At 47.0% G+C, this 18647-nt stretch overlaps 1 protein-coding gene across 1 annotated transcript in view; it reads left to right on the forward strand.

Moving 5' to 3' along the window:
• LOC130112029 (SH3 and multiple ankyrin repeat domains protein 2-like) overlaps positions 1-18647 on the forward strand; it is a 195137-nt gene that overhangs the window by 85259 nt on the left and 91231 nt on the right. The window contains exon 11 of the mRNA XM_056279335.1: positions 7570-7575. Within this exon, the coding sequence (XP_056135310.1) occupies positions 7570-7575 (6 nt within the window). The remainder of the gene's footprint in view (positions 1-7569; positions 7576-18647) is intronic.

Genomic DNA, 18647 nt, shown 5'->3' on the forward strand with positions numbered 1-18647 from the left:
ACCTGCGCTTTAGCGTGATCCTGGAACAGCCAGGCACTAGAGCCCCCAGGCTTGCGCCACTCATAAATTGACGGTTGCGCCCGGGTGGCGTAGCGGTCTATTCCGTTGCCTACCAACGCGGGATCGCCGGGTCGAATCCCCGTGTTGCCTCCGGCTTGGTCGGGCGTCCCTACAGACACAATTGGCCGTGTCTGCGGATGGGAAGTCGGATGTGGGTATGTGTCCTGGTCGCTGCATTGGCACCTCCTCTGGTCGGTCGGGGCGCCCCCGGATCGGCGGAGAGGAGGTGGAGCAGCAAACGGGACGGCTCAAGAGGAGCTGGGTAATTGGCCGGATACAAATTGGGGAGAAAATTGGAAAGGGGAAAAAAAAAATTTTTTAAATAATAAATTGACAGTTACAGTCCAGTTCTTTGATATAAGCCTGTCCTGCGACACATACACATAGCTAACTTAGAACACAAAAAGCTAGCTAACATTAGCTAGCTAGCGTTAACGTTGCCTCAGCCTCCCACCGCACCAGTTCCTCAGTCCACACGTCCTGAAATGGGTTTTAGAGATTTTGAGAATTAGCCAACAGTTAACATTCATCGTGTTTCTTTTTATGGGATAACGTTAGCTATACAACCTAGTCTGCTGCGTATATGGTGTAAGCTAACGTTAGCTAACGTTACCCTACTAACTAGCTAGCTAGCTAGCTAACAATTTTCCACAAGACGCAAATCTCTCCACCTGTCTGTGTGGAATATAGCTAATGTATGCGTCGATGACACATGGACTCCTTATTAAATCTCTAGCTAGTGATAGATTAGCTACCTGAAATCATGTAGGACTAGGCTATGTCAACAGAGCTCCTGAGTTATGTTATACATCAGAAAATATTGAAATGATTGAAACGCTCACCAAATTCAGTCAGGCAGGCATCAGTCAGCTAACGTTAGTCCAAAGAGTCGTCTTCCCTCAGCCCCATGGAATGCTGAGCCCCGCGCGCTCCTCCATCAATCGCTTTGGTCAGCACAAGCACTCGCAACATGAGCTCTTCACAAACCAATCGGGTAGTGGTACCTTCCCAGAGAAGACTGGTGACGTGGGGCCCCCTCGCGCTCGTAGGGGGAATATTTTGTCAATGAAAAAGGCGAATTCGAATTCGATAAGCCAGCTCACCATGGCTCCGTGCTCTTGTGTATAACTCCATCTTCATGTCCGGTCCATACACCCCCCCCCCCCACAAAAAAATTTTTTTCATCGGATCTACACGATTCACGTAGGTCACCTATTTTGGATTCAAAACGGCGAATTTCGCCGAAAGGTGAGCGATTTTCATGCCTGTATTGTCCCTCAGTATCGGCAGCTCTCAAGTAGGCCACAGCTCCTATAGCTACTGTGGAAGCATCTGAAAAGATGTACGGTTCTTTTCTCTGTGTTGAAGACAATGAGACTGGAATATAGCGTCTCTGTATGTGCAGGTCTTCAAGAGTCTTAAAGGAATCCTTCCATGAGTTCCACTCTGCTTCCTTTTTTTGGGTGGAGAGGAGCATCCCACTCTCTCTCGTCAGATGATAGTTTTCAGACTAGTGCTTTTCCTTGCATTGTTATGGGAGCTACGAAGCCCAGGGGGTCGTACAAACTGTTGACCGTCGACAACACACCTCTTCGTGTGAATGGCTTCGCGGGACACCAGGTAAGTAAAGCTGTCTGTTTCTAAGTTCCAGGAGAGCCCCAAGCTCCTCTGAAGGGGGAGAGGATCCACTCCAAGGTCCAGATCCTTCAGATCCTTGGCATGGTCCTCTGCTAGGAAGGCTTCCATTACCTGGCTACTGTTTGATGCTACTTTGTGCAGTAGTAGCAGGTTGGAATCTGTTAACATCTCCCTGGTTCGTGTGAGGAGATCTATCGCCTCTTCAGGTGTGGTAATTGAGGTGAGACCATCATCAATGTAAAACTGCCTCTCAACAAACTGTCGTGCATCAGAACCATGTTCTTGCTCACCTTTTTGAGCTGCTCATCCCATGCAGTAGATAGTTACAACAGGTGAAGGGCTGTTTCCAAATACATGGACCTTCATTCTGTACTTGACCACGTCCTTGCTGATGTCATTATCCTCATACCAGAGATACTGGAGATAATCTCTGTGGTCTTCTCAGATGACAAAGCAATAAAACATTTGCTGTACATCTGCTGTAAGGGCTATAGGTTCTTTTCAGAACTGCAAAAGAATGCCCAACAAGGTATTGTTCAAGTTTGGTCCACTGAGGAGCACATCAGTGAGAGATGTTCCATCCCATTCAGCGCTTGAATTGAACGCAACCCGCATAAGGTCTGGCTTTTGCAGGTGGTACACACCGAATGTTAGCAGGTGCCAGTGTTCTTTACTTTAGTCTAAAGGTAGAGCAGGCTCAGCTTGATCATTGTCTACCATCTTCTGCATGAACTCGATATACTGATCTTTCATTTATGGCTTTTTCTCCAGAGTTCTCCATAGTGAGTGGATATGTTTCAAGGCTTGCTCCCTGTTGATTGGAAGGAGTCTTCTAGGAGAGCAGAAGGGTAGAGGTGCCACCCAGGTGTTTCCTTTATCTTGGCAAACCTCTGCATCCATGATGGCCAGGAAAGCTTTGTCGTCTGTGGATAGTGCTTGTTTGTTGTCATCCTTCAAACTGTCAAACACCAAACACCCTAGGTTTTCTGCACAGATGGTGAGACTTGTATTCTCCTCACATGCAGTGGAGGTTGGACAGTGATGCCGTGGTCTTCCTTCACGTGGATACTGTTAGGACATGGTCTGAGAAAGGATGCATGGCCATTGTGCAGTACAATTGTTTTGTAGACATTGACCTCTGATGGTCTGTGAACTGTTCCCAAGCACACTTCTCCCAAATGACCCAGCCTAGGTCTAGCCCAGGGGTAGGCAATCTTATCCAGAAAGGGCCGGTGTGGGTGCAGATTTTTGTTCCAACCAAGCAATTACACATGTGTCTCATAATCAAGTTCCCTAGCAAAGACTCTACTGGTTGATTAGTGGGATCAGGTGTGTAACTGCTTGGTTGGAACAAAAACCTTCACCCACATCCTTTCTGGATAAGATTGCCCACCCCTGGTCTAGCCGCTGTGCGTAAGGTGTGTTGTGGGGGCCATTGATTTGCTTGCGTACCTTGAGCACCCTAAGGATGTCTCTCCCTAAGAGCAGAAGGATAGGAGCATCTCATTCTACAGGTCGAATCTTGTTAGTGGCTGGCTGTAGGTGGGGGTGATGGTGTGCAATCTCTGGGGAGGAAATTTCTGTCCTATCATCCGGCACCATATCACACTCTATTAAGGGAGGCAAGGGGAGCTGTAGTTTCCCATCCATGGACTCAATGATGAAGTCAGCAGCTCTCCTACCTGAAGTCTCCCAATTTCCCGGAACAGGATTTCAAGGTGTATGGGGTTTAGCTGGCTTTAACTTCAAAGAGGTTGGAGAACACTGTCTTGGCAAGGGTCTTATTACTTTGTTCATCTAGCACCGCATACATCTTAATGGTCTTCTCCTTTTCTCCTGCAGGATATGCCTTCACCAAGTAGATCTTGGAACATGACCATGAACTGTATGCATTTCCATACACTTGGAGGTGACTGAAGAAGATGAGCTTTCACTTTGCTCCCCGCTGTCATCTTTGACAGCCACAGCACTCTGTGTGGTTGCAGGAGGAGGACCTGGATGCAATGCCGCAATGTGTTTGTTGCTGTTACACTCAAAGCACTTGACAGTCATCTTACAGTCTTTTGCCATGTGTTGAATAGACCCACAGCATCTATAGCAGATGCAATTGTCTCCGAAGAGCTTGTATTTTTTCAGTGGGTGGGGCTTCTTATGTATTGGACACTGATGATCTGGTTCCCCCAATTTCTTCAGCGCGGTACTGGTTTGGGCACCTGACAGCTCTGTTGGGATGTCTGTTTTGTGTACACTCACAGCGGCTCTATTACTGTACCTCATGGGCTTTTCAGTCCTGGAAGAGGCATGACTGCTAGAGGTGGAGATAGTGAAGCTCGGATCATTTTTTATCTGTCCCTGTTGTCAAACAAACTTGGAGAAGACAGAGAAGGAAGGAAAAGCCACTCCGTAATCCTCCTTGTACTTGCTTCCAAAGCTTGTTCATTTTTCATGGCGGTTATAGGGGAGCTTTTGCACTATTTATTTTACCCCACGAGCTGTATCCAAATACGAGAGCCCTGGTAGAGCACTGTTTTCCTAAACACACTCCAGTTCAAGGAGAATGTCACCTAGTTCGCTCAGCTTAACATTATCCCTGTTGGTCAGCCTCAGAAAGTATTCAATCTTTTTGAGCAGTGCATCTTCGATGACCTCTGGTGTCCCATAACACTCTTCAAGACATTGCCAAACCATGTTGGCACCTGCTGCGGGATTGAGGATGTATACTGCATGAATTATCTTTGCCTGTTCTGACGATTCGGCTCCAAGCCACGTTGTCATCAGGTCCAGTTCTTCCCTGGCAGAGAGATTCAAGTCAAGTCAAGTCATGTCAACTTTTATTTGTATAGTCCAATATCACAAATTACAAATTTGCCTCAAGGGGCTTTACAGCAACATAACATCCTGTCGTTACACCCTCGCATCAGATAAGGAACAATTCCCTAAATATACCCTTTTAACAGGGAGTTAAAATAGGAAGAAACCTCAAGGAGAGCAACAGAGGAGGGCTCTCTCCCAAGACGGACAACGTGCAATGGATGTTGTGTTTACACAATTTACAGAATACAACATTGACAGAGGATCACAGAATTGTAATGGAATTATAAAATTTATGAAGAATATGATGCGCAGGATACCAAGCAGTGTTCAGACGCCACCAGAACAGCCAAGGACCCAAGCCACGCGACCAGCATCACCATCTTTAAAAAAAAAAAAAAAAAAAAAAAAACAGGATAACAAAAACTATATGGATTTATAAGGTGTATAAAAAGAAAAGTGATGAGGAGAATGCCAAGCAGCATCCAGGTGGCGACCACTATCACCACAGAGACCTGGGAGGAGGACCGACTGCATGTGCACACAAGGGAGACTCACATTCACACACAGAAAAAGAGAAAGGAGAAGACATCATTCAGAGAGAGAGAAAAGATATGCGAGAGAACAGAACAGCTTGCAATAGTCATTAGTCATAATCAATAAAGCCATCAATTAGTCATAATCTATACTAAGTCCTTAGTAGCACTTAAAAAGGAGGCTTTCCACGACCAATACTTTTCAGGTTTGTCATCAAATTTCAGAAGACCAGCACTCACCATTTCTCTCCAAATTAGATACCTTGCCTAAGTCTTGTGCACCGTCAGGTTCAGGTAAGTATTCTTTTTAATGATTGGCTGTGAGCTTTGGAGCGCTATGAGGGTAGTTATTGCTCTGACTTATATTCATTGTTGTGTGGCGTTAGAAAACAACGAGACAGGAGACATGAGAGTAGACGTAGTCGAGGTAGTTTACTAGCTCCAACTTTGCATGTCATACGTTCGACAACGACACTGAACTGACTGTGAACCGGAAGCGGAAGTGCATTATCTGACCCCTCGCCTCTTCCCTTAAAGGTACACCGTCCTCTTAGGTGAATGTCTCTCGATATATAGATGTGGGTCACCACACAGGCCCCCCCAGAATTCACCTAAACAAAACAATGCAAAACAGCAAAAGTGCAAGTCATGAACATAAAAATAGACTCTACAACAGAACAGTCAATGACATAGTGCAAAGTCACGGGGAAAACAGGTGACGAGTCGGAGGGCGGACCCTGCGGCCATAAAGGCTGCGCTTCACAGGAGGGGAAACAGATGGGGCCGAAACCCGGGCCATAGGCGGGGCCGAAGCAGGAACAGAGGCAGGTGCCGGGGCCGACCTAGGAGGGCGCCCCTGCCGCGGGGGTAGGGCCAATTGCATTGGCTCCCCAATGTCCAAGTGAGCGGGCTTGAGACGGTCTATAGCGACCCACTCCGGCCTGCCCCCCATGTCCACCACAAAGTTCTTATCCCCCGCCTCCAGGACGCGGAAGGGCCCGTCGTATGGGGGCTGCAGCGGGGACCGATGGCTGTCGTGCCTAATGAAGACATACCTCGCTGATGGCAGATCCTTGGGGACGTAGGACCGGGGGAGGCAGTGTTGAGACATCGGAACGGGAGCGAAGGCACCGGCAGCGCTCCGGGACGCACTGAGGTGAGAGGCGGCCGACCAGGGAGCCGTAGCATCCGGAAGAAACTCCCCCGGAACCCGCAGGGGCTGGCCATACACCAGCTCAGCGGAGGAGGTCTGGAGGTCTTCCTTCGGGGCCGAACGCAGGCCGAGCATGACCCACGGGAGCCGGTCCATCCAGTCGCAGCCAGTGAGGCTTGCCCGCAGAGCGGCTTTCATGTCCCGATGGAACCGCTCACAAAGTCCGTTGCTCTGCGGGTTGTACGCCGTAGTGCGGTGGATCTTCATCCCCAGGTGCTCAGCGACCGCCGTCCAGAGCTCCGAGGTAAACTGGGAGCCCCGGTCGCTCGTGATGTCACCAGGCGTGCCGAAACGGGCCACCCAGCAGCCGATGAACACCCGCGCTACCTCTGCTGCCGTCGTGGAGGACAAGGGAATAGCCTCTGGCCACCGTTTTTGGGACATCCAGTGGGTGGACCGGCACTTGGTGATACCCCCGCACTAAGTCGATTTTGGAATAGATGGCAGCGCCCGCCAGATGGGTAGAGAAATCTTGTATGTGCGGTATGGGGTACCGGTCGGGGGTCGTGGCATTGTTTAGGCGACGGTAGTCCCCGCATGGGCGCCAACCCCCGTCGGCCTTAGTAACCATGTGAAGAGGGGAAGCCCACGGGCTGTCAGAACGGCGGACAATGCCGAGGCGCTCCATAGTCGAAAACTCCTCCCTGGCTATTGCGAGCTTGGCCGAGTCGAGGCGTCGGGCCCGGGCATAAACTGGGGGGCCCACTGTGGTGATATGATGTTCCACGCCGTGCTTGGCCACCGCCGAGGAGAAGGTGGGTGTGGTGAGCTCGGGGAAATTTGCGAGCAGGCGTTGGTATGGATCCCCGGTGGAGAGTGTGTTAGCGAGGCACAGCGCTCCAGCGCCCCCAAGCGTGCAGGGGTATGACGCAAAAGAGACGGCATCAATCACGCGACAGTTTTTAACATCCACCAGCAGGTTGAAAGCACAGAGGAAATCCGCACCTAGGAGCGGGGTGGATACAGCAGCCATCACAAAGTCCCAGCCGAAACGTCGGCCGCCAAAACACACGTCCACATGTCTGATACCGTACGTCCGAATGGACGTGCCGTTGGCGGCGTCCATCTGGGGGCCGTGACTGTCGGTCATCGTGTCCACAGCTTGTGCTGGTAGTATGCTGCGTTGAGCGCCAGAGTCAACCAGCAGCCGTCGGCCCGACAAGGAGTCTCTGATGAACAACAGCTTGCAGTCACGGCCGGCGTCCATAGCCGTTAACGAGCGCCGGCCTTGGCGTTTCCCTGAACCCTGTAATTGCAGGGCTTGCGACACCGTTTTGCTTTTGCCCCAAACCTGGCATGGTAATAACAGAGCCCGTCGTCAGGTTGGCGGCGGGCTGTCACCGCAGCCGCGGTGTCCATATAGTCGTACACAGGTGGTGGTGGGGCGGTCTGGTGGGGTAGCAGGGCATGCACAAACTGTTGCCGGTTGGCCAGGAAAACCCTGTCTGCTTCAGCAGCCAGAGAACGGTAGTCCTTGGAGGCGGCGAGAGGAGAACTGGCCAGTGCTGTGCGTACAGGTGCGGGGAGCTGCCTCAGAAAAATGTGTGTGAAAAGAAAGGCCGGATCAGCCGATCCCAGCACAGACAGCATTTTTTCCATTAACTCAGACGGTTTGCCGTCGCCGAGGCCATTCGGGGACAGTAAACGGTCTGCCTTCTCCAGCTCCGACAGTTCAAATAGTTTCAGGAGGAATGTCTTTATAGCATCGTACTTGCCAGCAGCTGGCGGAGCTTCCAACAGCGTCATTGCTCGCGCCGTTGTCGATGCGTCTAAAGCCGCCACTACGTGGAAGTACTGCGTTGCATCCTGCGTTATCCCTCTCAGCTGGAACTGGGCTTCCACATGTTGAAACCACGGCCGTGGATTATGCTGCCAAAAGTCGGGTAGCTTCACAGTAGCGGTGTAAATGCTAGCGTTAGCAATAGCCATGTTGTTAGCACCGGCGTCGTCGTTGTCAGACATACTCGTATTAGTAGTTCGATCACGTCGGGGTCACCAATGTGGAGTTAGAAAACAACGAGACAGGAGACGTGAGAGTAGACGTAGTCGAGGTAGTTTACTAGCTCCAACTTTGCATGTCATACGTTCGACAACGACACTGAACTGACTGTGAACCGGAAGCGGAAGTGCATTATCTGACCCCTCGCCTCTTCCCTTAAAGGTACACCGTCCTCTTAGGTGAATGTCTCTCGATATATAGATGTGGGTCACCACAGTTGGCTCTTTTTTCATGTCCTGGTAAACGGGCTGTGGGTTGGTTTGGATAACCATGATAAATTGCTGTTTTAGCATCAGGTATTTCCAGTTTATTAATTTTTCTCTCATGTGACTCCACTGCTCCATGTTTCAAAGGTAGTTCTGGAAAGAATAACTCAGACTGTTGTTGGATGTACTCACTAGTGTGTTGAACTGTACTGAAGGGCTCGTCTTCAATGTAGGGTTCTCGACTGAGCTCCCTGCTTTCCACCTTGGCTTCCTCATAGGCTGTAGCTTCAGCTTCAGCTGCAGCAGCAGCGCTTCGGCACTGGAGAAGATAGAGACTAGCGTCATAGTTAGCCTTTTGCTTTAGCATGCTTGCTTCCAGGTCTGCTCTCTGCTTCATCTTGTCAGCTTCTTTCGATGTACACTAGTTGAGCTTGTGCTTGAGCAAAGGCTTTTGTGGCTAAAGAGGCTGTTGATGATGACTGCTGAGAGAGTCTGGTGAATGCTCTACATGACTGCGACTTAGCATCAAATGCTCGAGGAGGCTCCTGCCTCTTGGTTGCTTGATCTACAACCTCTGCTTGTTGTTCTCCACTAACTTCATTTTGCTGCATAGTGGTGTCTTCCTTGATATAATTTCTCCCTGAGCATATACTCATGTTTGCTGAGTATTGTTTTCTAATGCTTGAGCCCATCATGCGCTTGTCTTTTTACTGTACTGCCCTCGCAGCGTGTACTCTTGTCCAAAGCTAGACAGTCGGTTAACATCCAAAAGTCCTCCAATAAACACACAAGGCTTGACTTTTCTTCTATTTTACTAGACTCTTGTTTCCTCTTTTGTTTTTTGTTTTTTTGCTTTTGTTTTGTAAAACTGACACATTACAGAAATAAGAAAATAAATCGGTATACAAACATAAACAGTCATATTGACAGTATTATACACATAACTACATAAATGCACAATTCCTACCAAAATATAAAGCAGCAATGTACTGTATAGAAACACAGCTCAACTACCACAACTACATGCCTTTCCACCCCTTCCTTACTGAGCCCATTCACAATTTTTTTTTTTGTGGCTCTGTGTACTCATGTTGTGTGTGTGTGTGTGTGTGTGTGTGTGTGTGTGTGTGTGTGTGTGTGTGTGCGTGTGCGTGCGTGCTTGCGCGCAAATGTGTGTATGTGGTTGTCAGAGACAGCAAGCGAGCATGTGACCGATGGAGGATTAGATGGTGAGGGGTGTTTATTCAAGTCAATCCTGATTAAGACCTACACTCTTTTACTCCCCTTCCTCTTCCTCCTTGATAGATTACGGAAAGGGCACATATGGCAGCACTATGCATTACAACTCACCCACACTCTGGATCCATTACTGTACAATGTCTACGGGGAATGGGGATAAAGGAGGGGGGAGAATGTGGTTGGACAGTAGAGGTTGGAGAAAAGCGGAAGGATGAAAGGAGAGGTAGGAGAGGAGAGAAAAAGAGGGAATATAAAGGAGAGGAGTGGGGAGGAAAGAAGAGAAGTGGGGATGAGAGAAGCGGGAGACTAAAGAAGAGGAGAGAAGTGGGTGGGAGAGGAGATGAGTCGGGGAGGAGAGGAAAAGAGATAAGAGGAAACAAGAACAACAAGATAAGAGGCGCTGGGAGGAGAAGGAGCACGAGCAGAGAAGCTAGGTGCTTTGTGGAAATGGAGGACAGCGGCGATTTTCAGCGGGAAGGCAAAAGAATAAAGATGGGATGAAGAGGAGGAGGAGGTGGGAGATGGAATAGAATAGAAGAATGTGGGTAGCAGAGTGAAGGAGGAGTCTCAGAGTAAAGGGAAGACAAGTGACAGTGAAGATGAAAGAAGGGGGAAGAGAGAAAGAGGGAGGACAGTTGGCTTTGGCTTACCATTACACGAAAATCACTGTCATGCCATTTGACGTACTTCACCAAAAACAAGGGGAGAGGGGGAGTAATGTGAAAGCAATTAGCCATAATGTTTGATCTTTGGGAAAAAGCTCTTCTTTATGAGGTTATAGGGTTTAACAGAACTTTGATGATCTCTCCCTATCTTCCCATGTTTCACTTGAGTAACTTGTTTGTAGTCAGTGCCCACAAAGTCACCCCTGATGTATGTCTATCCAAATGAGAATCGACCAGCCCCATACATCATTCATTTAATTTAAAATCTTTCTTTGCTACATTGGCTGCAAAGAAATATGACAGAGTAGCTTGATATATTATTTGGTCATAAATCAATAGCTTTGTCATACTTGCCACAGCATGGTGCCGTGCATGATCTGAGCCTCATGAGTAAATCACAACCACATGCAAACACTCACACGGTAATCAACTTGCAGACTGGTACATTAATGATGCCGCACATAATACTGATGGAAAATATGTTATGTAGTGGCAATGAATATGTTTGGATTTGTTTTAACTTGAGGCAAAATATGACATCAAGCAGTTGTGACAGGTCTCTGTGCTGGAACGTGTCTACAGTTTTTTGTTTTTTTTTGGTATGTGTATATGAAAATGGAAACGGATTGGAGTTTAAACGTTTTCAATTCAACAGTCAGTGATTGCACGTGATATGAGTCCCCTTGTTTGAGTTTTGACTGATAGGTTTTTAATTAAGGCTGACTGACTTGATTAACAATGAAACTAGACTAGCGAGTCCCCGTCTTGGCATTACTAGCATTAGCAGGGCCGCTCTGATGGCTGAGTGGAATAAACCGCCGTTCTTGCAACCCGCTCGTCATGTGGCTGCGCAGTTCGTATCCCAGACTCGCCGTAACCAGTCACGGCCAGAGCGTCCATGGGGTAAGGCATTCATTAGTCCACCCTTACCCGAGGGATAGTGGGCGTAGATCGGTGTAGTGTTCGGGGACTCGTCGTTCTCCAGGGACCCCTATGGCCCATCCGGGTGCCTGCAGCCAAGCAACTGAAAGCAGCATTCTCCCTACACCTCCTTCGCGGCCTGAAGGTGTTGCAATCCATGCGAGGCTTCAGCGTGTAAAATAGCGAGAGCAGCCGACACGAGTTTGAAGGAAGCTGGTGTTACGACTACCTCCTTCCTATGGAAACATGAGCCAGGGGAGTTATTCGACAAGAGTTCCGGCCATATGCCATTGGGTTAATCGGGTGGGATAAGGGGAAAAACTAGAAATAATTTTTTTTTAAAAGCATTAGCAGGCGAGATTGTAATTTCTTATCACGTATAATTTAATTTTCTCTGAAACATCAATGTCTGTGACCTTTTTCTTAACTACCTTGGTCATAGTTGACATCTTTTCAATGTATGGCACCAGTTCAATGACTCAAGCCACAGTGCAGTGACCACTGAAGAGAAGAATGGCAAATGGACTGCTTTTATCAAGTGCTTTGCTAATTCTATAGAGCACTCAAACCACTGCACAGTTAATATCTTGCATCCACACACTGACATCAGAGGCCTCCATACAAGGCAGCAAACCTGCTCGCCAGCAGTAGTTTGAGCTTCAGTGCATCTCTCAAGGACACGAGGAGACAAGACCGAACCAGTGACCTTCCTTTTGCTAAATAACCACTCTACCTCCTGAGCCTCCACTGCCCCACCAGATCCCTTATAACAGTGCTATGAATGTTTTTGCTTCTTATGTACAACAAAGCTCTTCTATTAGCTGAGCTAGTCTCGCACAGCAAATAATGCTTTGCTAAATTCTGTGTCATTACAATTTCGGGGAGAAAAAAAATCCCACAAGGTCTTGCTGTGCAAAATACAGGACTCATCACCTTTTACCCAGCTCCTTGTGGCAGTGTTATAGAAAGCAATTATGCTCAATGTGAACGTGATCTTCAAAATCTGTTCTGCGAGTATAGAAATAATTGGTAATGTGTACTGTTAAAATCAGGAATCAGGAACATTTATTTAATAGGTAAGGTGGATAAGTATGGCTATAATGTACTATAATATGAATCGTCAGTTCAACCTACAATACCTACAATTGGCTGTAGGTTCAACATGAAAATGGAAAACACTATGATAAACTGATTAGGTAAGGACATTACAGGGAAATTACACCAATGGTGTTGTGCATGTACAATCAGTACTGATAAGTAATGTAGTCGATTGACACAACAAAGTCCTCACTGTGTACTATATTGATGGAAAAATCAGTGTTGTCCTGCTCAGTCTTTCCCACAGCGCCTACATATACCAGAATGCATTGCCCATAAGCTTATGTAACGTCGTCTATAAAATCCTCTATGCAAGAGTTGTGGGATGTCACTCCAGTCATCGCAAACGTAGCTTAGCCGAAAGAATGAAGATGTGTTTTCTGCATCTTGACATTAGATTAGATTATTAGAAACCATGCTAGGCTGTTTATTTGCGTCATGACGTCAGTTGGCGTTTTTCCATCCACCAACTGACGTCACGATGTGTCACTTGGGGGCCGTAAAAAAAATCAGTTTCACTGCCGGCCCAGAGATGCAGAAATGATCAGGAACAACTGCAGGTGTTTTTCATGCACTATCCCTGTTGTAGCTAGACAGAGATAAGGTTGAAAATCAGTGAACTGTCCCTTAAACTGAAGCTCTTGTATCTCATCTATGCTAAAATTCTTCAGGGTCTTTTAATTTTTTGGTTGATGTTGATTGCTCTAAGTTAGCTGCACATATTTGTATCATCTAGTGATTGCCAGATTTGTACATGATTTAAGAATAATCTTTAGACTGCATCAAAGATTAAATCCAGGGTCAGGTCAGTTTCATGAATGGGGCTCAAGGTTGTGATTTTCTGCTGTGCTTGCTGTTACCCTGATGAGACACGGGCAACACTCAATTTTCAAAAAGCATGAACATTAGTTATCCGTGACTTCACTGCAGGCTTCTCCGCCCAGCTGACCTTCAAAGCCCCAGACTCCATACTTATCCTCTTTTTTTCTCCTACCCATAATCCCATCATCCCATCCTTGTAACCCCCACCCACACACACCAGATTCTCTATGGTATTTCCTTTTCCCCATTCAACGTGTCACTTTTCAGACTGTTACACAGTTGCACTTGCACATCATGTAACGCCACCACACACACTCGCTCTCTCATCTCACGCATGCACGCAGTCATCACTCAGACCCAGAATGTCATGGACAACAATTTCACAGCTCGAAGACACAGTCTGAAGACGGCTGAGATCTGTCCAGTGTCAGGCAAGAGCGTTGCTGCTGATAATTCAAATGTATCTCAAGGCTCGTGGTTAACAACGTTGGGAGAACTTGAGATATATAGTCTGCCACACTGTATTGCAGCGCTCTCAGGAAATAAAGACAGGTGACAACGTGACTCACGACAATAGCAAAATGTGTTTACGGTCAGATTTCTTTGAAGAAAATACCCCGCTTTTTGGAGTTAACAGAGAAGTTTACTCACAACCGTGTGATTTGGGCATTGTCGTGCTGGAGAGACCAAAGTCAAGATCAATTTGAGTCAGAAATAATTTTGATTGAGATTCGACTAAATTATGTATAGGTGGTAAAGGAAAGGTAATCGGTGTCCCACCGTGGTATCTGTGCAGTGAACGTGTTATCTGTCCCAGAGAAGACTGACAGACAACTCTGCTCTACAGTATCAACCCCCCTTTTTTTCCTCCTTCGCTTGCTCCTCTTTCAACTGTTTTCTAGCTCTCCTCTCTCCCTCTCTTTCTCTTGCCCCTCTCTCCTCATTTTCATCCTCTCTGCCTGTTTGTCCTGGGTGATCATCCATTAATAGCACAAATTATGCACAGCTGTTATTAATCAACACTGTCTAATTAGCACCTCAAAACAAACTGGGTAATAGCCAAAAAAATAAAGTGTGTGTTTATGTATGTGTGTGTGTGTGTGTGTGGGGGGGGGGGGGGATAACTGACAGTCTCTCCGTCCAAGCCTTGGTGCATCGTACCTTGTGATTGCATCGTACCTTGTGATCCGAAAGCCATGTCGCCCTTATCGCGAAGGTTGGTAACGGTTGAAATATTGTCAGGCACTGCGGGATGCGGTGGACCGACGGCTTTTTGGGTTTGATTGGGTCGACAAATAACGCTTCCCGCAATTCCCACACAACCCCATGGTGTTTACCAGGCTCCTCGGATGGCCCCATTTCCCGAGTTTGGAAGTCGTTCTACCTACTTCGCTGTGTTCATGAGCTTTTAAGTCGTAATGTGGAAACAACGTGGACGCTACAAAGAAGACGAGCCGTATTTTACTGCTCAGTCTAGTTGCTCCACCAGTACATTCCCTAAAACCACTAAAATACAGCTTTACCTGACTTGTTATCGGGGTTAATGATAATAAATAACTTTTCTAACTAATCTAGGTCATTCTAAACGGATAGTGTAGCGTGCTTATAAACTCCACAGTAGACCGGTTAAGTTTTACACACTCGAGCCGCTTTAATCACCCTTCCGTGCTACGTTACAACTGAGGTCGCCACTTGTGTACGTCATAAGTCCTCGCCTGTAATTTAAAGTGACCATACCATAACGCTGTATTCCCCCTCTTCTTGATGTAACACAAAATACATTACAGCAACACAAACAGCTACGTTGCATAACTTAAGCGGCACAGATCCCTGAACACAACAGCATGAGTGGGGTACAGCACATAACAGGAAACTGACAAACTCAAGCCAGAAAAAGACGAGATGGCATGTGTAAATATTAAGGTACAGAATAACCAACAAGGAAACTCAGTAATCAATCACTGGAAGAACAATATTTCTCAGAGTGCCCATGTTAGTTTTATCAGTCACTGGGGCTAAATGGTGATGTAATCCCGATAATGCTGGTTGGGGTGGCTGACTCTTCCTGAGCGAGTCACCACAGGTTGTCTACCACCTGACTCACTTGAGGTGATTTCTGGTGTGGCAATGGACGGTGTGTCAGCGCGGACAGCATCTGTATCAGGCGCTGCTGAAGCGGGAATTTGTGGCAGGTCGTCCTCAGAGATGGCCGATGGGGGTTCATCAGCTCGGAGAAGGTGTCGCTGATTCCTGATGTAGTTGGTTCCTTGGGATGTTATTATGTAACTGTTAGGCTGAGGGGCACATTTTGGAACACCTCAGTAGCTGTGCAGATGCCATATGGCATTCTCAGGAACCTATAGCAGCCATAGGGTGACATGAAAGTTGTAAGCTTCGAGGAAGCTTCATCAAGAGGGATCTGCCAAAAATCGCATTTGGCATCCAGAATACTGAAAACTTTAGCATCAGGCATGTCTGCAATGATTTGTTCGACAGATTTCAGGGGGGGACGTGGTCTGAGAAAAGCCTTGTTCAGGTGCACTGGGTCGATGCAAATTCTCACAGTTCCATCTTTTGTCTTGGCTGCAACCATGGCGGACACCCATTCTGTGACTTCATTTTCTGGCACTATGACACCAAGTGCAGTCATTCAATCAATTTCTGCCTTAACCTTTTCTTTCATGGCTATTGGAACCTTGCAAGGCACGCACACACTGTAGAAGCAATAGTGTCGTCTAGCCTCATGTGATATATGGCTGGCAATTTACCTATAGTGTTGCTATCAAAGAGGTCTTTGTATTCCCATACCTCTGCTGCTTCTTGTTGTAGGGTGTGGATGTCAGGCCCAAGGCATAGGAGTCCCATGGCAACACTGTCTTGTAGTCCTAGCAATGGTCTCACATCCCTATTGACCAAATGAAATTTGAACTGCCCCTGCAGACAGTGTAGTATTGTTGTGCCCTCTGTGTTAATTGCCTAACCCCCATAGGCCACAAGATTGACTCTTTCATCTGCATTTACAGGGATTGTGCAGTCAACTGCATGCAACATACATTTGGACATCACATTGCATTTGGCACCAGTGTCCACTTTTACCTTCAGTTGCCCCTTCCCACTTTTCAGTTTCAGCGTTGTGAAGCGTTCTCCTTTCTGCGTGGGTGAATCAACTGGGTCACAATAAAAAGTATCATTCAAAGCACTGTCTGGTTGCATGGTCAATTCGTTCACTCTATCTGGCTGTCTTTTTCTGTATTGACTGGGGGTTTCGGCGCTAACTATGGGCCATGCTGGTGTGGATCTGCAGCATTTAGCAAAATGATTGAGTTTGCCACAATTATTGCATTGTGTATTGAATGCATTACGGTCAGGAACGTGTCGTCCGTTGCAATTGCCACGGCGAGTTTTCTGAATAACGCATACAGCCGCTTCTTTCTTTAACTCATTGGAGTTCTTTTCTGACTGTAATGGCGCATACAGGTACTTATCGCTAATTCCAGGGTGAGATTATTTTCACGGAATAGCTGCAAGTCACTTTCTGTGCCACACACAATGCGATCCCTTATCAATTCGTCGCGGAGCGCGCCAAAGTCAAATTTCTTAGCCAGTATTTTCAAAGTGGAGATGTAAGCTTGAACTGACTCACCAGGCTTTTGACTAGCGGTGCTGAAAGCACGCCTGTCCATAATGATGTTTTTTGCAGGCACGCACAATTCAGCAAACCTTTCCAGTAGAACCTCTGGATCTTCGTGACTTTCTCCGTCTTCGTAAATTAATGATTCCGATTTTTTCAACAGCCTCAGGACCGGCGAGGTTTAGGAGCGTGTAGGCTTGGACTTTCTTTGATTTATCCGACAACCCCGCGTTGCAATAAATTCCTTGTCAAAGTTCCACCAGTTATCGGCAATATTGTCATCGAAAATTATGGGGTCGATGCGACGAAGCCCTTGAGCCATTATCCTACTTCTGACACCATGTAGCGTGCCTATAAACTCCACAGTAGACCAGTTAAGTTTTACACACTCGAGCTGCTTTAATCACCCTTCCGTGCTACGTTACAACTGAGGTCGTAACTTGTGTACGTCATAAGTCATCGTCTGTAATTTAAAGTGACCACATCATAACCCGACAGATAGCAACTAACGGTTACAACCTAATACTATATGACTTACCTTAAAAATTACACGTGAGCGAAAAATGTATGGGCAACACGTGAATTAATAAATTTCTTACCATCAACCAAATGTTTACTTCTTCTTCTTCTTCTTCTTTTTCAATTTTCCTCCTTTTTCTCCCCAATTGTATCTGACCAATTACCGCGCTCTTTTTGAGCCGTCCCGGTAGCTGCTCCACCTCTCTCTGCCGATCCGGAGGGCGACCCGACCGACTAGAGGAGGTGCTAGTGCAGCGAACCAAACGTTTACTTCCGTCCGCCATGTTTCTGTGTATATGTCGTCACAAGCCGGTACGTCATCTACAAACATTTTCGCCGACTTTCCAGTTGTTCCAAGTTGAGGGAGCGTTCACGTGAATTTCCCCAGTCGGGAATTCATTTTTCCGATTATTCCGACACCACGTGAACGCACGATACAACACATTTGACTTTGCTTGTCTCCTTGTGCATCTTCATGTGGTGTGCTTAGAAACAGTGAAAGGAAAATCAAATAATATACTACACCAGGGAGGGGCAAATGTAATGGAAAATGAAACCAGCAGACAACAGACAAGTTTTTTTTAAAAATTTTATTCAATTGCAGGTTTTTTTTCCTCCTAAGTGATGTAAATCAAGCGGGCACATCGTGATACAATAACGAAGCCAAAGGGCAGCCAAATCTAACACGTGACCCAAACCATGGTAGGCCTGCTGTACCACAATAGGGGTAGCGGTAGGGGAGATCTCACCGAGAGTAATGCACCGGAGCGTTTCAAATATTTATGATTAAATGTTTGAAATATAGTAGGGGGCATTTGCATTTCAGTGGCATGCAGTAGTCCCAACCTCTCGTTTATGCTTAGTTGCAGCATTGTCCGTGGCCCCTTCTGGAAAATATGTGAGCCATCTCACTCTGTATTGAATGGGGTTGGCTCGCCATAGGCCAACGAAGGGTTGAGGAGGACTGCGGTCTACAGGGCAAGATGACCCACTTACTGTACTTCTGGGAGAGAAAAAACGTGGCTTCCTCTCTCATTCCCTCATTAGTTCACTTTGCTTCCCTCTGTTCCTGTAAAGACCTCCTCTTCCTTGGTGCTTTGGTTTTATTCCACTGCTCTTTAATCTTGTTCACACTCTCTATTTCTGGCCATCACACCGCATATAAACACAAACCAAGACGCACAAGGAGAAACGAAATGAACAGGGAAGCAAATGTATGGGCAATTTCCCAGAATCCATACAAAGACATGGTGTCGGATCGGAAAACGAGACTGACAAATCTCTGGAGA

Source organism: Lampris incognitus, chromosome 4, assembly GCF_029633865.1.
Source record: "Lampris incognitus isolate fLamInc1 chromosome 4, fLamInc1.hap2, whole genome shotgun sequence".
NCBI lineage: Eukaryota > Metazoa > Chordata > Actinopteri > Lampriformes > Lampridae > Lampris > Lampris incognitus.